Here is a 22,998-nt window from a genome sequence, read left to right on the forward strand (position 1 = left end):
CAGAGGGATGGAAAGTTTAAGGTTAGTTTGTCTCTGTACAGTTCAGAACATTTCAAATTTAACGTCTTTCTTGTTCATATGGTAAACTGGTCGAGGATGAAGGAGGGGGAGTGGGCTGTGATGGAAAAGTGACTGACAGACAAAAAAAATATGCGAGCTCCACGGATTGGCGTCATGACAACACGACAAGCAGGCGGCCATTTTACTCCAAAAAATATTGAGACAAAAATGAGGGGAGAGAGGATGTGTTCACCAAGCTCGGAAGAAATGGGTTGTTACCGAGGCAGCACAACAGTTTTTTTTAGTTGTTTACCTTAATAAGGATCTCAAATGTAAACATACTAGTGAAGACATAGTCTGCATAGCCTAGGATCTGAGGAGGCAATAAGAGTGACATAAGCACGCAGGGTTACTGAAGCTCTACCCAGCACAGCACAACACAGCACGCAAAGGACATTTACCTTCAACAGGATCTCAACAGTAAAGATTGCGGTGAAAGCATAGTCAAAATAACCAAGTATCTGCAAGAGGTAATGCACAAGTTCAAGTCATTGCAGGAAAACAACACAGTGAATGAGCTGTTAAATACTGTAGAAGAGCTGGAGATTGAAGAGTCAAACAAAGATAATACATGAACTAATTCCGAGTATATCAAGGCTGCACTAGGTAATTTTTAATGTAAACATGTATAACTCACACACCAATCCTGCCTCCACTCTGTCGCCTAAATTGAATTCTTAAAGGAGACATTTTACACTTTTGCAGTTTGTCTTTCTTCTTTCTTTCCATCTAGTTTGTTTGTCAAGAGTCTGCAAACACTTGAAATGAAAACACAGATTAAAACATTCCTGAATCTCTTGAAACGCCGCATTAGTAGTTCTCCCAATACTTCTGATTATTTACATAACACAGTTCAGACAAAGGCTGAAAAGAGGAGCTGCAGCAATGGACAGTATGAGGAAAGTTATACTTTTTTTTCTTTCCAATAACACAATTATGGATACTGAATATGAACCTAATATGCCTCTTTTAAGTTTGTGAATAGTAGGGGCAGGCTTTTCTCTCAGCAAAGAGTGTGTGAATAAAGATTTTATACAGACAGTCTTAAATTCACAGACTTGCCAAAGGTACATTTTCAGCCTCCAGTTATAGGGCTGTTGTTGTTTTTCAGAGAAGGTATTCGTGCCAAGCCATGTGTTGAACAGCTGTGAGCAGTCAAGCAATGCGGTGCAAGTGTTTTTAATTTGTAGAGTTGTTTATATTGATGATGTATCTGGAAAGACCTCATCACAAACCACAGTAAAAGTCTGTGACCCGCAGCTCTTTTATCTCAATGTGGTTTTTTTCTGTTCACACTATTAAAACTCCACCAACTTGATTGAAAAAGGTTTTCTTGTAAGTATTGCACTGCTGATAAAGCCCCACTAACTAAAACTAAAAGTACAAACTGGAAAACATGACTGAAAAGAGACAAAGGTAGAAGCTGCATATACTGACAGCTGAGCACAGAGATACTTTACTAAAAGAGCTTTCCCTCTAATCTCCGGCAGAGACACGCTGCTGTGTTCTGCTGTGAACACAGCAAGGAGGAGACGTCACAGATTGGCTGTGGTCGGCCCTCCTGCCACGCAGGACCACAGCGGCGCGGCTCACTGTGGTTATGTCTCCTGCTGTGAAGCTGTTGTAGTAACACATGTCATCACGACTTGGCTTGGCACGGCGCAGCAAATGCACATGTAGGGCCACGTCTGTTATGAGCACTTTGTTGTCAACACATTGCATAACTTCTGAGTGAAGAAATCCTGAAATGTACCAGTTGCCAACATTAGAAATTGCTTAGTGCAGCTTGTTTTTGTTTGTTGATCTGTAAGTACACAGAATTATAACAATGTAACATGACGGTATCGTGTAGGTTATGCAGTATGCAGTTCTGTGAAGCAGTTATATCAGTAAGGAAGCAAAACATTTTCAGACCAGAAACTGTTTATAAAGATGGACGTCACGACTGCTCCCAAAAAGTGAAGCCAAATCCTCATGATCACCCCCTGGTGGCTGGTGGCAGAATGGTTCATAAACCCTGCCTCATCCAAGTTAGTGAATGATGAATATGTCAAATTAAAAAGTACATGTTAATGTTACATGTTAAATAAATTCTTCTCAAAGATGGTTTCTGTCATTTTAGGTAGTTATCATACTGAAGTGTTTTTCCAGTAAATTTGGTTTTAATTAGTTATTTGATGCTGAAATAAGGAGAAATGTCATGATCGACAGCTGAGACTGATTTGTGATTGGTCAAGAGTGGGACCTTGATAGCGCGGCACCATCCCCATAGAGCTACTTTGCAGACTCTGGCTCCAAATGTGCGAGATGGGGCATTTATATCAGAGATATTCTGGCTTTATTTCTGGATAGTTGGAGAAAATCGAGACGCATCGTCCATTTTTATGTACAGTCTGTGGTTCAGAATTTTAAAAAAACCTAATCAAATAATTACTGTAACATAATATTTTTTTAGTTGAACATTTCACATTGTTTGAGTTACGTCCCTTAGGCCTTTTTCACAGTAGATATTTTGACTCAACAAAGTGTCACTAAAAACAATGACAATCGCTCTGTTTCTTCAGTAAGCCATGATAGTGTGACAACCCTGACAGTGAAGCAAATATATGGAAATCAGTCATTGTTAATCATATTATTTAAACCTGTACTTTTTCTATGGTGACATGTCGAGATATCTGCACCTCAGCCAGTTACAGTGACCCTGAGATATAAGTGGGAAAGCCTTTCAGGGACATTAAAGTCTGCAGTGCCTGTGGTTGTTTACGTACAATATTGCGAGCAGAGAAGTTGCGTATGGGGTCCTCAGCAGCCAGAGAGACAGAGCTGAGCATGATGAAGACCAGGATGAGGTTGGTAAAGATCTGATGGTTGATCAGCTTATGGCAGAACACACGAAACCTACAGGGAGAAATAAAAGAGGGTGGACAAAAAGGCACAGAGGCAGATTACACAAAATAAGTATTAACATTTTTTGTCTTTTTATATCTAAATCTTTTTCTTCTTTTTGATTTGAACATTTTTGTTTACACACTGAAACAGGGTGACTGTTACTGTTATTGTGTGTGACTCACGGGTTTGTGCTGCTGAAGATGAAGAAGGCGCTGCCCTCTGGGATGGGTGGAGTCTTTTCCTTGATAGTGAGTTCAGAAAGCCTCTGTGGGCGGGGTCCAGCGGGCACTTCTGGAAGATCTTCATTATCATGTTCAATGTTACACACTTTGACAGAAACAGAGCCATTTATTATTAGCTTGCGATACAATCCTACTGTTTTATATTTCATTTTGTTACTGAGGCTTAAAACAAATGATTTTTTTTTTTTTCAGTGTAGATCATTTTTACAGAAAGCTGTTTTAATATGTCAAACCAATTCTATGCAAGAACGTTTCATTAACGTGCAATATTCTGTTGTTTTTTTCAGTTGACATTTTATTGTGTACATGAATTGAGTTGCTATTACCTCAGCCAAGGATGTTTTCATCTGCGTCTAGCAGGATTATGTGAAAAACTACTCAACAGATTTCCATGAAATAGAGGGGTGGGGCATAACCTAAGGAAGAAACCTGGATCTCATTTAAATGTGGGCTCATAACGGGACTGTTGGGCCTTGGTGGAGGAATACACTCTTCTAAATGCCATTCAAGTTGAAAATATGGTGTTAAGTTTTATCTTATTGCACAAACTAATTTCTAATTGCAGAATCACTAAAATCAAATAAATAATCTAGAGGGCATTCAGAGACTCCATATCTCTGACCAGGCTGACACCCTGTCTCACCAGGACAAATAAGTAAAAAGAAATCCTGGATCCACCAAATATCTGGATCTGCTCCAAAATTGAATGGGTTCTTCCATGGGTCATGCTCGACTCATCTACAAATTTCATGAAAATCAGGTGAACAGACAACATAGCCGCCTTGGCAGAGGAAATAATTATTTCCCAAGCTATACTAAAATATGATTTTTTGAATGACACTTTTAATAAATATTCGAAGAGGACAAGAATTCAGTAAGGTTTTGCTTCTTGTCTATACGTAATGTGCTCTTAAACACAAGTAGAATTTGATTTATTTATTTCAGCAAATTTGCATATAATCACTTTTACCTGGAGAGTCGATGGCAGGATACAACTCTTTGTCTTCCTCTAGCATGGCGTCTGCTGGCATCTATAGATCGAGAACAGGTCAATCTTTTTGAAAACGTATACTTTCTGAGATGAAAACTAGATCAATGGTTCAGATATGTGGTCATGATGTAAAAAACTCAAGCCCCTGTCTGTCTCTTACCTTGGTCTCACCATCACTGGATTCTGTTATTTCCACTCTATTGTTATCTGTGCTTGTATCCCTGTTTGAGACACACAGAGAGTAACGTACAAGTCAGAGAGACATTTATTTCTGCCTCAGAAAAGTGCTTGTGACAAATGTCTAATCAAACAATTAAACAGCAAGTGTGAACAAAAATTATAATGTGAAATATTGAGGTGTCCTCACTTGGCACTGTTCTTCCTCTTCTTGGCCTCCTCTTCCTCCTTCTGTGCTGTGTTGAGGCTCTCTGCATCTGCCAGGTTGTCGACGGCAATGGCCAAGAAGACGTTCAGTAGGATGTCTGGTCACATGACTTAAGGACAGGACACTGACCAACATGATGAATTGAAATCATTAAACATCCACCAGGACTTTGTGAATATGGGACAACGTCAACTGGTTCAATATCAAAACACAACTTATTCACACATGCAAGTGAGAAAATGTGGATTATTGTTTTTTTCATTATTGTTTAGGCAGTAGGATACAGTTTCCACAGATGAAGAGGATGATGAAGTAAATGCAGACCACCATTCCAGAGGAGGCTGGACCACCGTAGGCCATGATGCCATCATACATCACTGTATTCCAGTCTTCTCCTGTCAAGATCTGGAGAACATGACACAGAGCCATTTCAATCACTATCAAGAAGCATCTGTCCATCCGTCATGTGTCTCTGTGACTGGCACAGTTATTTCACAGCAGTGATGAATTTGATAATAATCACCACACCCTCCAATTTAAATTATATTTCTCTCTCCCCTTCAAGCAGGTGCACTTGAAGACGCCCACATTGTTTATGCATCAAGACTTAAAGCTTCGCAAAAGTCATTGCACTTGAGTGATTAAAATTGGTCCCAAGAATTCTTTGGCAAGAAGTCTGGTATATAATGCTTTATTTGAAGCTTTTATTTTGAAATGAACTTGGGTCTGGACATCGTGTCGATTGCTTAACAGACCTCTGAAGTAGACATGCAATGTATGAAAAATATAACACCAGTTCAGTAAATCATTCAAACTGATATATAAGCCACACACGTGAACAGTAATGAAGAAAATACAGTTTCATTTTGTGAAAAACATCAACAGCAAAATCTCCAATGCAGATAAACCAGGTAGGATGAACAGGAACTTAACACACAGCTCTGCACAAAATGTTCAGCAGTCAAACAAAAAAAAAGACTGTATATTGAGGGTCTGTTTGCAGAGGACCCGCTAATGATTATGAGGAATGGATAGAACAGGCACTGCTCTAGTATTTTGAGAAAAATAAAATAATCTACTTTGCTAAGTAGAGAACATCTTGTTGAGTTTGAATCTTGAATTAGTTCTCGCCTTTCTTGTGAATGGATGTTATATATCCTGCGAGTGTTGGAAATTAAACCAACCACCAACCTGGAACACGGTGAGCAGAGCCTGGGGGAAATTATCAAACGTGCTCCTCTTGGTCACTGTCTCATCAAAGTTGAACTTGCCCCCAAAGAGCTGCATGCCCAGTAGGGAGAAAATGATGATGAAGAGAAAGAGCAGCAGCAACAGGGAGGCGATGGACTTCATGGAGTTGAGCAGAGAGGCCACCAGGTTACTGAGAGATGCCCAGTGACTGGAGAGGAAAAGATATCAAATGACTTAGCAGAAGGTCAGACAGAAAGAAAGCAAAGCAAATATGGAGATGAAAACACTGGAAAACTGCTTAGTTTGGTTTTAATTAGTTGTTTGATGCTTTAAAAAAAACAAGGTGAAACATTATTGACAGCTGAAATTGACTTGCGAATAGTCGAGTGCTTGAATCAGCAAGACCTCAATACTGTGGCTCCATCCCCCGATCGCTACTGCACAGACCCTGACCTCTAATTACGTCATTGGCACAAAATGGCAACATTCCTATCTGGGATATTTTGCCAGAATTTTACAGAACACTCTGTTGCAACCATAGACTTTATATAGAAATGAAGTCACTTTGGAGTGACAGTGTTGTACCTTTCTACGTTTGAGTGAGTTTTGTCACTGGTTTGTTTATTGCACAGGTCTGGATTGTACTGAAAGGTGTAGATTTATTTTTCAATGAGGATTTGAAATTTATACTAAAAATTTTACTTTTATATTGAGTTTATTGTAATACCTTACTGAATCATCTGAATGATTTCTTCATCATAGAATGAAAAGGAGTAAGTCGTCTCTACCACATCCACAAAACATTCATTGTTTTTTCTGTTGTGTTTGTATCTCTGCCGTGTAAGGTGCTCTGAAACGTGCCTATAAGTAAAATAAATTATTATTATTATTATAAAACACACTTGAGTCTTTCTATTCCTCACCGAGTAACTTTGAAGATCCTGAGGAGGCGTACACAGCGGAAAACAGAGATTCCCAAAGGAGACATGATGGCCAGCTCCACCAGGATGGTCTCTACGATGCCTCCGCACACCACGAAACAGTCAAAGCGGTTAAACAGGGACACGAAGTAGGCCTGCAGCCCCAGACTGTACATCTTCACCAGCATCTCCATGGTGAACATCGCCAGGAGAACTTTGTTGGCTATGTCTGGCCAGGAGAAGAGAGAAGAGTCAAACAAGCTGTTTACAATATCATCTAACATCTCATCATTGAAAACTGACCCAAACATATTATTTACATCACAACAGTAGAACAAAAACAGAATTAAAATAGATACCCTGTACTTCAGTCAGCCAGTCAGGCTGGTTGTAGTGCTCAGAGGCGATGGTGAGAGTGTTGAGGAACACCAAGATGATGACCAGCCAATAAAATGTCACTGATTTCACAGCTGCACGACACTTTCTGCGACAAAACCGGTTCCACCGCCGCCACTGACGACTGACAAACAGTTGCACTTTAGAATCAATTGTCAGGACACGTGCGAGCATGTTCAGAAGAGTTTATTTCCCAAATGAGACATTATTGGATGAGTTAATGGAAAACTCTTGAACATGTTTTGGAATGAAATCTCTTGACTTCAGACTCAAGTTGTATAAAATGTGATTGCAAGGTTTTATTTCTCACACATGCATTTAATTTATGGTGAATTAACATGACAGCACAAAATCACAACGAATCAAATTAGACAAAAAAATGGATTAGAAAGAAGCATGAAAGTAGAGTTTTAGGTGCAAAGAGAGAAATACAAAATGATGGAACTGGTGAGATCAGGATAACGATCATGAGTTTGTCACATATAAAACATGATACATGCTGGATAAAGGTCCAAATATTAAAATGGACAAGAACACAGATGGAAACATTTGGGATCAGAGCTTTCAGCATTAAAATATGAGGCCAACATCAGCCATGATGATGCAAGCATCAGCCATGCAAGGTGAGTTGGATGAAAAAAAAATGCATCATGCCAAGGTACTAACCTGCACTTTGACTTAGTAATTTTTTGACTGAGGAGAATAAAACATGAAGCAACTTTAATACAGGGCAACAACATGTGCAGCTTTGCATTGTGGGTTTGAGTTATGTATATGATTTGTATCAAAAGGCACGGTGTCATTTATCTGGTGAAAATGTCCTGGAAACACTCAGTGAACCTCTTTTCTATTGGCTCATTGTAAGCGACTGGACTGCCAATCAGTTATACTATGTTACACTCACCACAGTGGTCCACAACACGGTGATTTGTCCTCCTCTCCATTGTGATTGTCTGTGTTCACCGACTCTGTCTCACTCGTGGGCATGCTCGCTATGGTATCACACATACACACACACAAAAGTGAGTTAATGAAGAAGTACAGGGTAAAGGAAACAGGTCTCATCAATAAGTCACATGATGACATACATGCATTTTTGGTTTGGCTTGGCTCTAGTGTGACAAAATTCTATTTTTCTCTTTATGTCTTATTACGTCAGATTAAACCTTTGACTGAACAACAAAGCCATATTTCATGACTTTTCAATTCACGATGAAGTCATATTTTCAGGTCTTAGCTGTTGATTGAAAATAAGACTTCTTCACTTTTGGCCGAGACAAACCGCCAGAAAATAAAAACAAAAGCTGAAAATGTGAAGAATGCAGGTGTCAGGTAGGACATGTTAGGGTGACCCCCCTCTCAAACTTTGCCATCATTAAAGAGGTTTCTCCTTGAATCCAAAATGTTTTAGTTCTCAAAGACAGAGACTGACTGTGTCCATTTGATACAGATGTGAAAGCTGTTCTGTTTTATGACACAAAAAGATGAATTGCATAGATGAAGTCATAGTGAGTGCAAGCTGACCGACCTGAGTCAAATATTAGATTGTACAATTTGTACATTAATTCTATCAATGACTAACCAGAATCAGAATACAAATATTGTTACCCAGATTAAATATTTCCCTTGTGACACATATTTAGTGAAAAGCTGATGGCATCATCCTGTTTAATTATTTGATCAAACAATTTGGTCCAAGTCTTTATGTTGAGCAGGGTTACAGCATACAGTATATTATAGATCATATATACTGTATATACAGGAAATATGACAAATGAGAGAAATTCGAAATGATGAGTGAATGAAGGAACCAAGATATTATGACAGTTCTGTTTCCGTATATTTACCAAAATATAAATATAAATTTAATGAATCTAAGATAAACTGGAAACATTAATTTTAGCTTTTTAAAGTACAGCGTGCCAAGTATCCCCCGAGACATCAGATGGAAACTTCTAAGTATTAAATGTGTGATTTATTTTAAGTTAAGGTATTTGATATGATGCTTACCAATTCATCTGTAGTAACAGTAGTGTGTAGTATTGATAATGATTTAAATTCAGTCTTTCTCTTGCATGAAACTTTCTATGTTTCATATTTACTGAAACCAGTAATGTAAAATTGGTTAAAAGGGTATTTTATATTATATCTTCACACACTGTTGGTGCAACAGGTGTACGTGTATGATTACAATGATAAACCATGTTGAAGATGAGCCTCTCATGAGGGTGGTATCAGTGTTATTTTCTCTCAGATGAAAAACATTGTTTCCCATAAATGGGCACTTCTCCAGACAAAGACGACATCGCTGCTCAGTAAAATCCTCCACGGTTACATTTGCATTTCTTTTCTTGCTTTCTACAATGAGTTGATTCATTTCACAAGCGGTTTATTGTTTTTTATTGTTTGTTTTTTTCACTGGGAACAATGTAGTATCATGAGATGAGTTTTCTTATGATAAAGATGGTAGGGATCACCAAGGGCATGCGAATACAAAAGCACAAACAAAAGCATAGGTGGAGCACATGCACGCAGAAAGACACCCTGCAGGACAAGGATGAACTGTCTGCAAGAACACACGCTCGCACACACACTCAAACACATTTACCCTGTGTCTCTGTGGACTGGGTGAACCAGCCAAACTTCCCTTTCTTCTTCTCAGTGAGGTCAGCCAGTGTGACCCCTTGGTGTTACCAACATGCAGTGCACACAGTCAGACAGCAGAGGAAGCAGTGAGTCAGTACACAGCAGAACAAGAGAGAAAGAGAGGAAAGTAGGAAGGAGAGACAGCAGCAGTACAAACTCCTGACACAGCTACCATGTCCACACCAAGCAGAGGAACTAAACAAGTGACATCATCTTCCTGTAACTGACTGAATCAATCTATCGATGAACCTGTTCTTCCTCAGTAAAACTTTTCTGTATTATTTGCTTCTGTGACTGGCAAGTTACATGAAAGAGAAAGTTGAGACATTAAAGTTAAACAGTACTAGTTTTTAAGTTTTTGCAAAAAATGTGTACATACATTTGCTAGAAGCATATGATAGCATTACGTAATAGAGGTTTAAATAATATTTTGTGCAAATATGAAAAAACCGAAGATGTGACTGAGGTAGTTTTAACCAGTGTCGAATGCACTGGTTGTCAAATGTCATGCTTGGAACTGTAAATCTGGTGCTTTCAAAAAAAGTAATTAAACAAAACAGTTCAGTGTTGCTCGAGCTGCATCCAGGTCTGGACAGAGTAACTATGTAATATGATTTTAGACTGGGAGGGATCAGCAAAAAACAAGGCTCCAGTAAGAAAGCAGACAATAGAAGGAGGGCAGAGAAGAGAACAACTGTTGGTGACAAGAGAAGAGAACAACTGTTGGTGACTAGAGAAGAAGAACTGGGAAACAAAAGGAAGATAAAGGAGGAAGAGGTAAGAAAACTAATGTTAGCAGCAATCTATTTTTTTTTTTTTTACAAGGCACACAGACACTGCAGGAATAAAGGAAAGACAGTTAGTTGTTTGGGTGTTTTTTCTACAACAATGACAGCGGAAGTCAAAAGGACAGAAACTAATGGAGGACAAAGAAAACAGACAGGCGGAGATGCACTGACCACACTGGTTTTAAGGCACTGTATTAAGAAGAGAGGCGAGGCTGCCATCAAACGTCACTGTGGGCCAAACTGAGGTACTGCTTCACAAACGTTTCAAAGGCGCAGTTGGTTTCAGGTGATTTACACCCACATTTCATATGATTCAAACTCATTATATCCAATCTGTCCACAAACAAAAATGTTAAATTTAAACAAGAATAATAAAATTAAATAAATATAACCATGAATTTAATTTATTATAAAAGCAGATTCTGGGGAACATGCAAAAATTCTATACACACTCTGGCCTTCTTGTAAAATAACGGTGCTGAGCCACCATGTCCCCATTTATATTAGAAAAGAAATAATGAGTAAAGTAAAGTGTGAGAAATATACAAAGGAAATATAGAGTTACAACAAAAGCACGACCCTGTTCCCTCACCACCAAATATTTTCATGACATGAAATCCGAATACAAAAAAATAAAAACACAGTCTAAAAACATTTGACTGAATTCATCCAACATTTCGCAGCCAAAAATCAAAGACCAAGCATTTTGGTTCTTATCACAGGGCTTCAGTTTTTAGATACATTTTATCTTTCAGGTGCTTCTAATTTTTCACATCAGGTCAGAGTGTGTGAACTAATCTAAACAAAGCCGTCCAGCCTTTCATCTGTCTCAAGAGTAAATTTCCAGCTTTGCTTCATTTTGAAAACATACATAATCCCTTGGTAATCCCTTGATTATTTACCAAAATAAAATGAGTGAAAACTGTCCAGACTTCCATCTGTTACTGCAGAGTCAAGTTACGACGTAAAAACTAAATATCAGATGAACTTTCTTCATGGTTCATGCCTCAGATCAGGAAATGTGAGAAGGACTTTATTTAACAAAAGTGGATGAAGTGAGAATTTTTCTCTGTGAGTGATGATATGGAAAGAAATATTTTGTCTTTGTTTAAACAAACGGCTAAAAGATAAAGTGATAAAGAGGCCAAATGGAAAGGAAGAGACAAAGAAGAAAAAAGGTAGTTATGAAACTAGAATCATCGCACTGCCTCCACCAACCAGTCCAGTTTCTGTGTAAATATTTCTACATATCTTTTTCCAGATTCATATGAGGTCACTGTGATCTTTGAACTTTGACAACTGAAATGTAATCACAATTAGAAGAAAGTCCCAGTCGGTGATATATACATCACATGCAAGAGGCAAAAAACATGTTTCTGAGGCCACGGGACCTTGACCTTTGACATTTGACCACTGAGTGACATTTCACCACTCAGTGAGGCCCAGTGAATATGTGTGTCAAATCTGAAAGTATTTCCTCGAGATGATCCTGAGACATTACATTCACAAGACAAAACATGTGTTTGAGAGGTCGGAGTGACCTTTTACCACCTACGTCTATTCAGGTCATCTGTGAGTCAAAGGGAATTCCTGAGCTTAATGTTTGGCCTTTAAAAATGTCTTGGCTCATCTTTGGTTGCAAGTGAATGTTTGTACCAAAATCACATTCCCTTTAAGACATCATGTTTAAGAAAAAAATACTTGTATGAGGCCACTATGACAATAGCCTTTGACCTTTGGCTACAAAAAATGAAATCCAAGTTCAAGTGAATGTTTGTGCCAAATCTGAAAAAAATTCCCCCAAAGGCATCCCCGAGATATTAAATTCACAAGGCCAAAAATGTGCATTGCGACAGTGATCTTGATCACATGACCTTCACCTTTAGACCGTCGACCAACAAAATGTATTCAGTTCATCTTTGAGTCAAAGTGAATATTTGTACCAAATTTAAACAATAGACAACCCGCCGCCACTTTTTTTAAAAATTGTCAGCTTCAATGTGTATAGTTTTATTTGTATATTGTCCAGTTTGTTTTTTTTAATAAGTTTTGTTAATATTTTGTTACAGTTAATGACTTTTTTCTGGGTTGATTCTCTCTGACAAATATTTACTACATTTTTAATGTATCCCTGTAAGGTTGATACTGTCCTTATGTAGTAAATATCAATTACGATTTTTATATAAACTTCTTGTATTCATACAAGAAATCAGTATAACTTAGGTAAAAAGCTGCATATAATGATAACGTTTTGATGTATTTTTCAACAGTCCCACAGCTGAGCTAAGGCAATTTCCCCTGGTATACAGACATTTTCTTTACGACACATTTAAGGCAAATATAAATGAGATAATGTGTTAGAACAGCATGTTGTTGGGTGAGTAAGGGTTTGCCCTCATCATCTCCCTCTGTTCACTACTGATGGAGTAAAAAGATGTGCAACACTCAATTAAAGGCAAAAAAGTTAAGGCTTGGAAACACAGAGTACCGTCTGTATTCTTCTTTTCCCTGCTTTAGATAAGAGTAGCTATAACTCACGGTTACGCTTGCCCTCCTCGTCTCCTTCTTCCTCGTTCTCGGGGTCGATGTCCTCGGCCTGGGTAATCCAGTCCAGGTAGCCCTTCAGGTCTTCTTCCAACTGTTGCTTCTCACGGAGCTTTTGGAAGTCTCCGCGAGCCTTGGCCTTCTCTCGCTCTTTGGAAAACTCTCTGGACATGGCAGAGCATAATGACATTCAAACCTGCATCACATAATACTGTACAGGATCAGGACATGTGCTTTTTCCCCCTAACATCCCCCCAGAAATAATTAACAAATAATGTGTCAAAGTATATTCTTAGTCTGTACAAACTTATATGTCATATGTCATAAACATCAGTTGCAGAAAAGAAAAAAAAGGACAAGCCAAAACAAAGTAAAAACACTCTAAACCTACCCGCTCAACACACCCAGGACCAAGTTGAGTACAAAGAAGGATCCAAAAATGACCAGACTGACAAAGTAAACCCAAGGCAGCTCAAAGCCCATTGCATCATTCATCTACATGGAAACAAGAGCAGAGAAAAAGAAAAGAGGATTAAATAGTCTATATAATATTTTCTTTTTCAAATCGATGCATGACATATGCATAAAATATTGATAAAACCTATCTCAGTGAAATGCACTGTTTTAAACTAGTAAACAGGCTGAGATGATAGTGAGTGCTCAATATGTTTTAGTGTCCTCCAGTAAAACCACCTGCCATTTGAATCAGATACTGTTGTTAGTGCTGATAATAATAATGTTATTTATTTTTTGTCTTGATTTGTATTCCACTGTTATTTTTGTGTTTTAAGGGATCAACAATCTTGTGTTTTTAGAGCTATATAAATAAAGTTGAAGCACCAGTGGCTTGAGTGAACATTCACCAAACACGAATGCAAGGTTTGTATGTTTTAGTACTTGTTTTTATGCATCTTTTTTCACTTAAGGGGAACACTACTGAAGCACTGGATTACAAAAAATGAATGGCAGCTCAAAGCTGTTATTCAGCTGTTGAGGGCCACTGTCCACTCTTAGCTGTGGCCACTAGAGGGCACATGTGGGATATTAGTAATGAGTGACAGGAAATATTAGAAAATGAGATATCTATTAGAAATGTGGTGGTAGCCAAAGACCACACCACAGTGCAATTTAATAGTTTGGAGTAGATTATGGAGTTTGTTCATGTATGACCTCACATCTAATATTCACAGAGATGACAAGAGTTCTCCTCTCAAAACCAAACGCACAAAATGCTCTCACCCACCCTGCAGCGAATGATTTCTGCAGGGCAGGCCGAAGGTTCAGATTGAATTCATCCATTCCTTCTCCATCTACATTCTTTTAGGGTTTTTTTGAGTGTCCTTTCTCTGACACTTTGAAAACAGCATTAGCATGGTATCGCCATGGCAACACATACATGCATTAGAAAAGTAAAGCGTGTGTGAGGGGGAGAGAAAGCGAGGACGGAAGAGAAAGAGAAGGAGGGAGAGAACCTCATTATTTCATAGATGAGGGTCTCTGTCAATAAAAGGATGTGGGTGGATTGTGATTAAAACTGAGTTTAGCTTCTGAGTGTTTTGGTTGATGAAAAGCTCTTTGGTGATTTTTGCAAATGAGAAGCAAAGGGTTTTGCTTTGTGTGGTTTGTGTTGATTGTGCAGCTAATGTCACTTATCCCAAGACAATTCAATAACTCTACTTCTACTACCCTCCTTCAACTGAATGTATTTTGCCAATATATAACAGCTGACATTATCTAATGTGGCTAAACATTTAAGTGGCCTTTCTAGCAAATATGTGACCTAGTTTTCATCTGTAATCCTTTTTTTTGACATTTCTTGGAAGGTGCTATCAAAATCTAAAAATTAAAAAAAGTGAGAAACACAATATTTCATTTAAAAAAATATGGTACCGCATTTGTGCTTCATTAAAGTCATTTTGGAGATTACCCAGTAAAGAACGTCAGTCCAGCCTTCCATGGTGATGCACTGGAACACAGTGAGCATGGCAAACAAAAAATTGTCAAAGTTGGTGATGCCGTTGTTGGGGCCCTGCCAGCCCTCTCTGCAAACTGTACCGTTGAAAATGCAGTGACGGCCATGCCCTGATACCGCACATGGCGTGGACTCTTCTTCGGCGAGGGCACCTGGAGAGGCACAGAGATAGACGAATAAATCATTCAAATCAGTTTATGATAAAAATCAAACTGAACCAACTAAGGCGTATATCACCATGTTTTAAAAGTATAACCCGACCAATATATCGGTTGGCTGATAAATTCACAGTATCTGCGTTTATGTTTGCCAGTACACGACGATATGATGCAGACAAGATTTATTTAATAAAATGTATGGTTAAACTATGGTTAAAATATCATGCCTGAATTACATGTATTTTGTTCATAAATACATATTAGGAATCATTGACAATGTTTATTTATTTATATAAATATTGGCATTGGAAATGTTTTACCAATATTGGTATCAGCCCCCACAAATCCATCCTCAATTAGCATCATATTATTGCTGTGAAAGATAACTTGATTCTTTCGTAGGTCAACAAACACAGACTTTACTTTATTTGCACAATATGAGAGTCTTCCAATTGTGTTAGCATCTTGACATTAGTTGTCCATCTATAGTTGTTTTAGGATAGTTCTTACAGTACAAGATTGCACTGGTGAACATCTGTCTTCAGAGACTCCAGCTGCCAGATTAGGTCTTTGTCTGATGCTGATGTGCATCTGACTGCTACATCCTTCCATTTCCAAAAACCACTTTTGTTAAATCTCACCTCAAAACCCTCCTTTTACATTTTCCTTCCTACTTAAAAGCTTCTCTCTACATGTAAGCTATAAAGAACAGATTTCCACAGAGAATAGTTGAGAGTGTTGTACTTAGAGCTCTGCATCAGTGTTGTGACCACAACCCAGTTTTTTTCATCCTAAAGTACCTTCGGACATGGAAAGGAATTAAATGAAAGAAAGAGGGGATATTAGAGCACTGTGGAGATACAAATTTGAAATGAGTTAAAGAAAGCTCAAATTTGAACTTAACTGCAGGAGGGGCTTTTTGACTCAGGTCTTAATCATAATATTTTATCATCATCTTTCCACTGGTTATCTCAATGCAGTGGCTTAACTTACTATTGCGATGCATTTTTTGTAAGAGTGTGCCATTTTCTCATAATTTCTTCTCTTTTCCTTTAATTCCATTTTCCAACACATCCTATTTTCTACTGATTTTGAAATGATAAAACCGAGTTCCAGTATTTAAGCTGCATCACTACATGGAGATCAGCTGTCCATACAGTGTATTGTAATACAGTCCTCTAGGTCATACTTTGGTACTGGATGTTCTGTCACCATGCTGTCATTATATAAGTGTTGCAGAAATTTAATGTACACACAGATGAAACCACACCCACTCACAAACAGACATCCATCAGATTCTGTCCCTTCTCTAACAGAACAGGCACAAGGAAAAATGGGATCAAAAGCAGCTTCCATCTCCCTCTGACAGGACCTTGTGAGTTAAGTCTACAATTCTTCTCCTGACTTCAACAGACACACAGATCAGAAGAGATCAAAGCGAGAAAGAGAGAGAGAGGGGATGGGGTGTACAGTACATGATAGAGTGACACACACTGTGTAGTCCACCTATCCCTGTTTGCCATGTTAGAACAGGACTGTCCATCAATTTATCCTTACTTCTTGAATTATTCTGCCATGTTGGAAGCAATGCTGGAGTAAAGGTCAAGCATGTTTACATAACAGTCAGATATTAGTCATTTAATCCCAGCATCTGTTGTTCTGTCCCGTTTTCAGCAGCTTGTTGCTATTCATACATTATACAAGGACCATGTGTCCATTCATCCTCAGGGATTAAATCCTGTAGCCTGTTTATCTCTGATGTATATATCGGTTGACACTGTGCTATAAGTTGGTTTTTGAATTGGTTTAACTAGAGTTACCGCCCTGTGGTTGCATGCCTCCACCAACCAGTGCAGTTTCAGTCTAAGTACATCTCTGTCCAGACTCATAGGAGGTCAATATGACCTTTGACCTTTGCAATCTAATCAGCTAATCTTTGAGTCCAAGAGACAAGTAGTCAAACTTTGAGGGAATTCTCTAAAAGCAGACTTGCGATATCACATTCAAAAGGCCAGAACAGTTCCCTCAAGGAATTCTTGAGATATTGTTTTTCACAAAATGGGACGGATGTACATACAGATGTACAGACCGAAAACACAATTCCTTTGGCTACTGGCTGTCGCCCTGGGCATAGGCCTAAAAACCACTCTCTGACAGTTCCCCATCAGGCATGAGTATGAAATAAAAACCAACTACAACCAAAACATAAATGAATATCTCAGCACCACCTTACCTGTTTGTATCACATAACATGTGGCATGCATTTTGCCAATGAAGAGTTCCAGGCCAATGATGGCGTAGATTATGATGACGAAGAGGACGAGCAGAGCGATGTGAAGCAGGGGAACCATGGCTTTAATGATGGAGTTTAAAACCACCTGTAAACCTGCAAATATACACATAAGCCAAGGTCAACACATAAATATATTATTATACTCAGGGTTTAACAAACATCCCATTATCTACAGCCTCATGATACCACTGAGCACTGCTGAACAGGCTTGTATGCCAACAAACCGGCTGCTGTGGACAACAAAGACAAATGGTAAAATAGAACAGAAATTGAAAATGTCGTTTCAATTCAGTTCAACTTCATCTTTTCCAGAGGTCCTTTCCTTGCTGATAGTGGTGAATGATCTGTTGCTATGGCAACTCAAAGAATGCAGATACATTAGGGCAACTTCATGTAAGGCCAGATGTGAACTGAAAAAAGAAACTGAAGGAAGCAGTATCTCCTGAGAAATAAAGGAACTGATCAGAACAGTAGGGACGACAAAGATGCTTTCCTTAAGAAAGACGTAACATTTCTGTTTAAATAATATAGTATAATATAATCAATTATGGATATATAACAGAATATAGTGACTTAATGTACAATAGCAAGGTGTGAAATGTGACCTAGGCTTAAAAACAGCTCTGCGTTAACTCACTGGGAACTCCAGAGACAAGGCGAAGGGGTCGAAGCACGCGGAAGGCTCTGAGGGCCTTGACATCAAACCCCCCAGGTTTGCCTCCAGACTGTCCACCAGAGTCAGCGTCTTTGGTTATCATCTCCAGAACAACACTGAACAACCTGGAGAGCAAGAGACAGAGAAGGGCAGTGATGGAGAAGCCATCAAAACAGGGCAAAAAAATATGAAAGCGTAAGAGACAAAACACAGAGAGCAAAGCCACAAATCCTCTTTGTAGTTTTGCATGCACCTGTGTGTGTAAGTGTGTGCTTATATACATGGTTTATGTGTGCGTGTCATTTATGTCTGTGCATATTTACCTTTAGTTTTTCACAACTCATCACAGTTTACATCCCGGAGGAGCCAGGTGGTCTACTGATAAACCATCACACTTGTGTTTGATTGTGTACATACATACAGCTACCTTTGAACTTACCCCACAATGACAATGACAAAGTCCAGCATGTTCCAGCCGTTTCTGACGTAGGAGTTTTGGTGCATGACCAGGCCATAGGCAATAATCTTCAGAAATGTCTCTATAGTGAAAATGATGAGGAAGGCATACTCTACTGTTTCCTGCATGTAGAGAAAGGGGGAACAGAAGGAAGAATTGTAGGGAGAGAAAGAGAAGGAGATAAAGGAAAGTTATATTAAACTTCAAACACATTGACTGTTAGCCAAATAATGTGCATGTTACAGACAGGTATAAGGCTCAATAAAGAGGACATATTCAATGGTCAGCACAATTGGTACAACAATTTATTTATTTTTTGTCAAAGTCAGCATTAAATGATCCTTGATTTGACTTCCACAGCCTCATGTCGATCTCAGAAAAGAAATATATATATATATAATTTTTTTAATATTTTTTCTTTTATTAAACATTTTAATGGTTTTTCATGGTTATACCATGGCATTCACAAAAAATTAAACCCACCAAAAAAAGTCTCAAATCTTCAAACAAAACTTCTAATATTGTTTTGTAATAGAGAACAATGGTCAGAATGCAGGCGGTAGAGATGAAAGCTTTTCAAAAACAAAAACTGAGATCAGGCAGATTCGGCTGAAGTTCTTGTATCAAATGCTTTTCAACAATCTGGCAGGGTAGTGGTGTTCCAGTCAGTCTTTATATACTGCACGTAATTGCTTGCCTTGTCTACCTGGTTGCAACACCCCTGGTCATGGCTGAAAACATAGTTAGAACTTTCAGAATTGAGAAACATGTAACACTTGCCTTTAACAAAGGGATGTGAGTGGAGAAGACCTGTATGAAGCCTATATGTCTACCACCATATTATGATGCATCTACTTTAAAAGATATAATTCACGTCACGTTTATACTTGGTAATAAAAAGACTATCGTTGCAATGAGCAGTGAACATCAGAATACATCAACAAAAACATAAAGTCATCAGAAGAAAACAGAGGGGAAGATGTCACAACATGGCCTGTGCTGTTTGACAGATGATCTCTGGGAAAAACACAAAAAGAAAAATTTCAGGGCCAAACCTGTCCAGCCATACTGTCTGTCCTGCTGCATCATCAGCGTGTTTCCATGGTAACAATGTGTCTGATGATGGAAGCAATTCCTTGAATTTGGACGTTTCCTCAGACACATCTAATTATTTTGATAATACATTGTTTCACTTTATCAGCTCCACTTTCTCTCTCTCGCACAAGAGCACCAATCACTCTTCTACATATCTCACTTCTTTCTGTCTCTCCCACACACAAACTGTCTCTCTCTCTCTCTCTTTCTCTCTCTACGACTACCTCAATGCCACAGGTAAGTGGTGCGGCAGGTTTGAGGGCCCATTAAGTAAAGCTTGTCTGTTGATGGTTTAAAGAACTTAAATACATAAAGCGCACTTGGAAAGCATGCACAAAGATTCACACTAACACATTCATGCTCACAGAAAGTCACTGAAGACAACAGTAACACGCACACTCAGACTTCACACCCACACACCCGGGCAGAGAGACCCACAGAAATACACACACACTAACCGCATTTCTGAAAGGAAGCAAGCCACCCAGACAGACAGTTTTACACAGGGATTATTGACGCTCTTAACTGGTAAATTAGAGACAGCCACTGTATGAGCATGTACTTAAACAGCAGCCTTTGAAATTTAATAACACTAATGTGAGTACCAACGTTACATTTTTTCTTATTAATGCCAACTATTTTTCAGCGCAGCATTCTACTTTATATTTTGCAATCATTTTCTTTTCAGGTAGCCATTGGCTTCCATTTAAGTGCCCCTGCTATTCAAAGGAGGTTTTTTCTTATTGTTACTTCACTTGAATGTTTGGCCTTGGCTGAGCAGAATGACGTATCTGCACTAAAAGGCTGTTTTCACATTTATCTGCTGGAAGGGGAGAGTTTGTCTCAAATGGGATTTTAGCAGATTTTGACACGAGAGAGTTTGCAGGACCATTGGTCCAACATGCGGCTCACACATCATGGTCTGTAAACTTGAAACCTCCAGTGCAAACACATTGTACACAGACAATTTACTTTTCAGTGACGCTAGAAGATCTTTTGTCGAGCCAATCACTTGGAAACTTAAAATGAAAAGATTTTCATATAAAATGTTCATAGATTCTGGATTGTTAAATTTGTGTTATTTTAAGACTATTATAATAGGTGATAGCAACTTTATATGGAAAACCCATTTCTGATAGAAATTCAAAGAAAGAGAGTGTTTTAATAAGGAAACTAATATCTGTAAAGTAGAAAAATTAATAATCCCATTTTGTTTAGTTTTGAAATCCATCATAATGAAAAACTGAGTTTGTAAAAAAACATTGTTCCAGCTACAATGTGTCTATTGGTGTTGGTAATGTTGTTTTAGTCTGAAAGCTTTTTCCTGAATATAACATTAACGAATATCACTCAGCAGAGGACACACCCAATAATTCCCTTAAGTCAATCAAACCACAACAAGTTGCACACACTCATAGATATCAGTTCCCTAAATGTGACTGATTCTTTTCATCAAGATCCATGAATTACTTCCCTGACAAATCAAAGAAAATGTTGGAAAACATATCTCATAATGTTAGAGTAAGTGAAAGAAACTTTCTGGATCTACCCCCTGATCTGGATCCGCACACCAAAATCAAATAGCATCGTCCCTTGCCAATACCACATTCTTCCACCAAGATTTAATGGAAATCCATCAAGTTGTTTTTGTGTAATGCAGCCATCTAATAAACAAATACACAAACACAACAGATGAAAGCAGAACCTTCTTAACGGAGGTAAAAAAAAAGTGAATGCAGGCTTAATATTCAACGTGATGAGTAACACAACACAATAGTCTGCCAACTGATTTCCCTATCATTACTAAGGAATAGGAAAATTACGCCCAACAATCTGAAATGATTGGAGCACTCTGGTGGCTGAATACAGCGGTTTCCACATGACCACAGCTTCCATGGTTCGATTTCAGCTGTGAACCTTGTTGCATGTCACACACTCCGTCTTTCGCTTTGTTTCCATTCTGCTTCTTCACAGTTGACTATCAAATAAAGGCTAAATGACAAACAGTAAACACAATAGTTTCAGCATGACCACCACTTGGAGAATCACTGCTGTCTTCATTTCATGCTTCAGAACTGCCCAGATGCTTCCACTCATCAAACTCATGTCAATATTGATTTAGCTACAATGGTGGTGGTCTTTGTTGTCCTAATTGTTAGCTGGTGTAAACTGAGTGGTGTGCCATTACAGGAGCTGGGTGATGACCCGTTTAGGTCAACAGGTGCCATGACTCAGATCTGTGCGGCACTGATAAGAGCCATCGGAGCATACATAAACATGAACACACACCTGCCTCTGTCCAATTTAACATTCTTGTTCCATCCTCCTGTTGTTTACATTGGTCTGAAATGTCCGCTCTTCTGCTCAGTGAACAGATGACAAAGTGTGTGTGTGTGCTGAGATATGTGTGGAGCTGTCTGTGTGTGAGGCTGTGCCTGAAGAAGAGAGATTACTGCAGGACAATGGAGACAACGAATGGAGGGGTCACATGATCTTACACACCGATATGTAAAGAGAAATGCACACACATAACAGACACAATGCAAATGGAAGTTTAACACAAACACCTAATTCAACTGCCAGCTGTTAAAAACTGAAGAAAATATAAAAAATTTAATTCAGTGTATTAATTCAGAGGTTTACACACTACCTTCATTACTTTAAGACAGTGTGTTTGCCCAAATTAATAATTTAGTTGTAATACTGGTAATAAAGGTACCCCCACCAAGGAGGTTATGTTTTTGCCTCGGGACGATGTGACACGGACTAAGAAAGAATCCATTCAATATCTGGGGCAGATATGGACAAAAGAGCAGATCCTAGGTTTAAACAATGAGGGGTTAACCCTAACCCTTTAACAATGTAGGCATGTTTCTGACACTTTCACCATTTACCCAGGAAATCATTTCTGATTTTGAATTTTAAAATTGGGCACATTTAGGGGTCTAATATTTATGAGCGTGTGAAATTTGGGCCTGTTGAGCTGTGTTTTAGAATGTATCTATGCCATATTACAACTATCGTATCTTAAATATCTAAATATCCATAAGCACATAAATCTAAAGTAAAAACCAAAGACTAAACAAACTGAAGGGGGACAGGTGAGCAATTCTTAACTATTATTACTTCACTGTACTTTATTAGAAATAAATTCTCAGGACAATTCTTAACTATTATTACTTCACTGTACTTTATTAGAAATAAATTCTCAGGACAATTCTTAACTATTATTACTTCACTGTACTTTATTAGAAATAAATTCTCAGGACAATTCTTAACTATTCTTACTTCACTGTACTTTATTAGAAACAGATTC

General features: G+C 38.4%; 1 protein-coding gene across 27 annotated transcripts in view; it reads right to left on the reverse strand.

Moving 5' to 3' along the window:
* The window catches only part of cacna1db (calcium channel, voltage-dependent, L type, alpha 1D subunit, b), a 69,409-nt gene that overhangs the window by 25,049 nt on the left and 21,362 nt on the right, over positions 1–22,998 (reverse strand). For 9 of the 27 annotated variants that reach the window (XM_069527188.1, XM_069527184.1, XM_069527194.1 and 6 more), the window contains exons 4-23: positions 18,570–18,709; positions 18,113–18,255; positions 17,416–17,568; positions 14,980–15,176; positions 13,444–13,547; positions 13,047–13,216; positions 9,683–9,757; positions 7,979–8,066; positions 7,741–7,767; positions 7,038–7,198; positions 6,682–6,907; positions 5,759–5,966; positions 4,852–4,972; positions 4,550–4,664; positions 4,343–4,403; positions 4,162–4,222; positions 3,132–3,276; positions 2,829–2,958; positions 462–521; positions 314–373 (exon numbers count right to left, since the gene is read on the reverse strand). In XM_069527188.1, the coding sequence (XP_069383289.1) occupies positions 314–373; positions 462–521; positions 2,829–2,958; positions 3,132–3,276; positions 4,162–4,222; positions 4,343–4,403; positions 4,550–4,664; positions 4,852–4,972; positions 5,759–5,966; positions 6,682–6,907; positions 7,038–7,198; positions 7,741–7,767; positions 7,979–8,066; positions 9,683–9,757; positions 13,047–13,216; positions 13,444–13,547; positions 14,980–15,176; positions 17,416–17,568; positions 18,113–18,255; positions 18,570–18,709 (2,445 nt within the window). The remainder of the gene's footprint in view (positions 1–313; positions 374–461; positions 522–2,828; positions 2,959–3,131; positions 3,277–4,161; positions 4,223–4,342; positions 4,404–4,549; positions 4,665–4,851; positions 4,973–5,758; positions 5,967–6,681; positions 6,908–7,037; positions 7,199–7,740; positions 7,768–7,978; positions 8,067–9,682; positions 9,758–13,046; positions 13,217–13,443; positions 13,548–14,979; positions 15,177–17,415; positions 17,569–18,112; positions 18,256–18,569; positions 18,710–22,998) is intronic. The other 18 variants (XM_069527191.1, XM_069527199.1, XM_069527201.1 and 15 more) reach the window with 10 other exon arrangements.

The sequence above is a fragment of the Paralichthys olivaceus genome, chromosome 6, assembly GCF_024713975.1.
Source record: "Paralichthys olivaceus isolate ysfri-2021 chromosome 6, ASM2471397v2, whole genome shotgun sequence".
NCBI lineage: Eukaryota > Metazoa > Chordata > Actinopteri > Pleuronectiformes > Paralichthyidae > Paralichthys > Paralichthys olivaceus.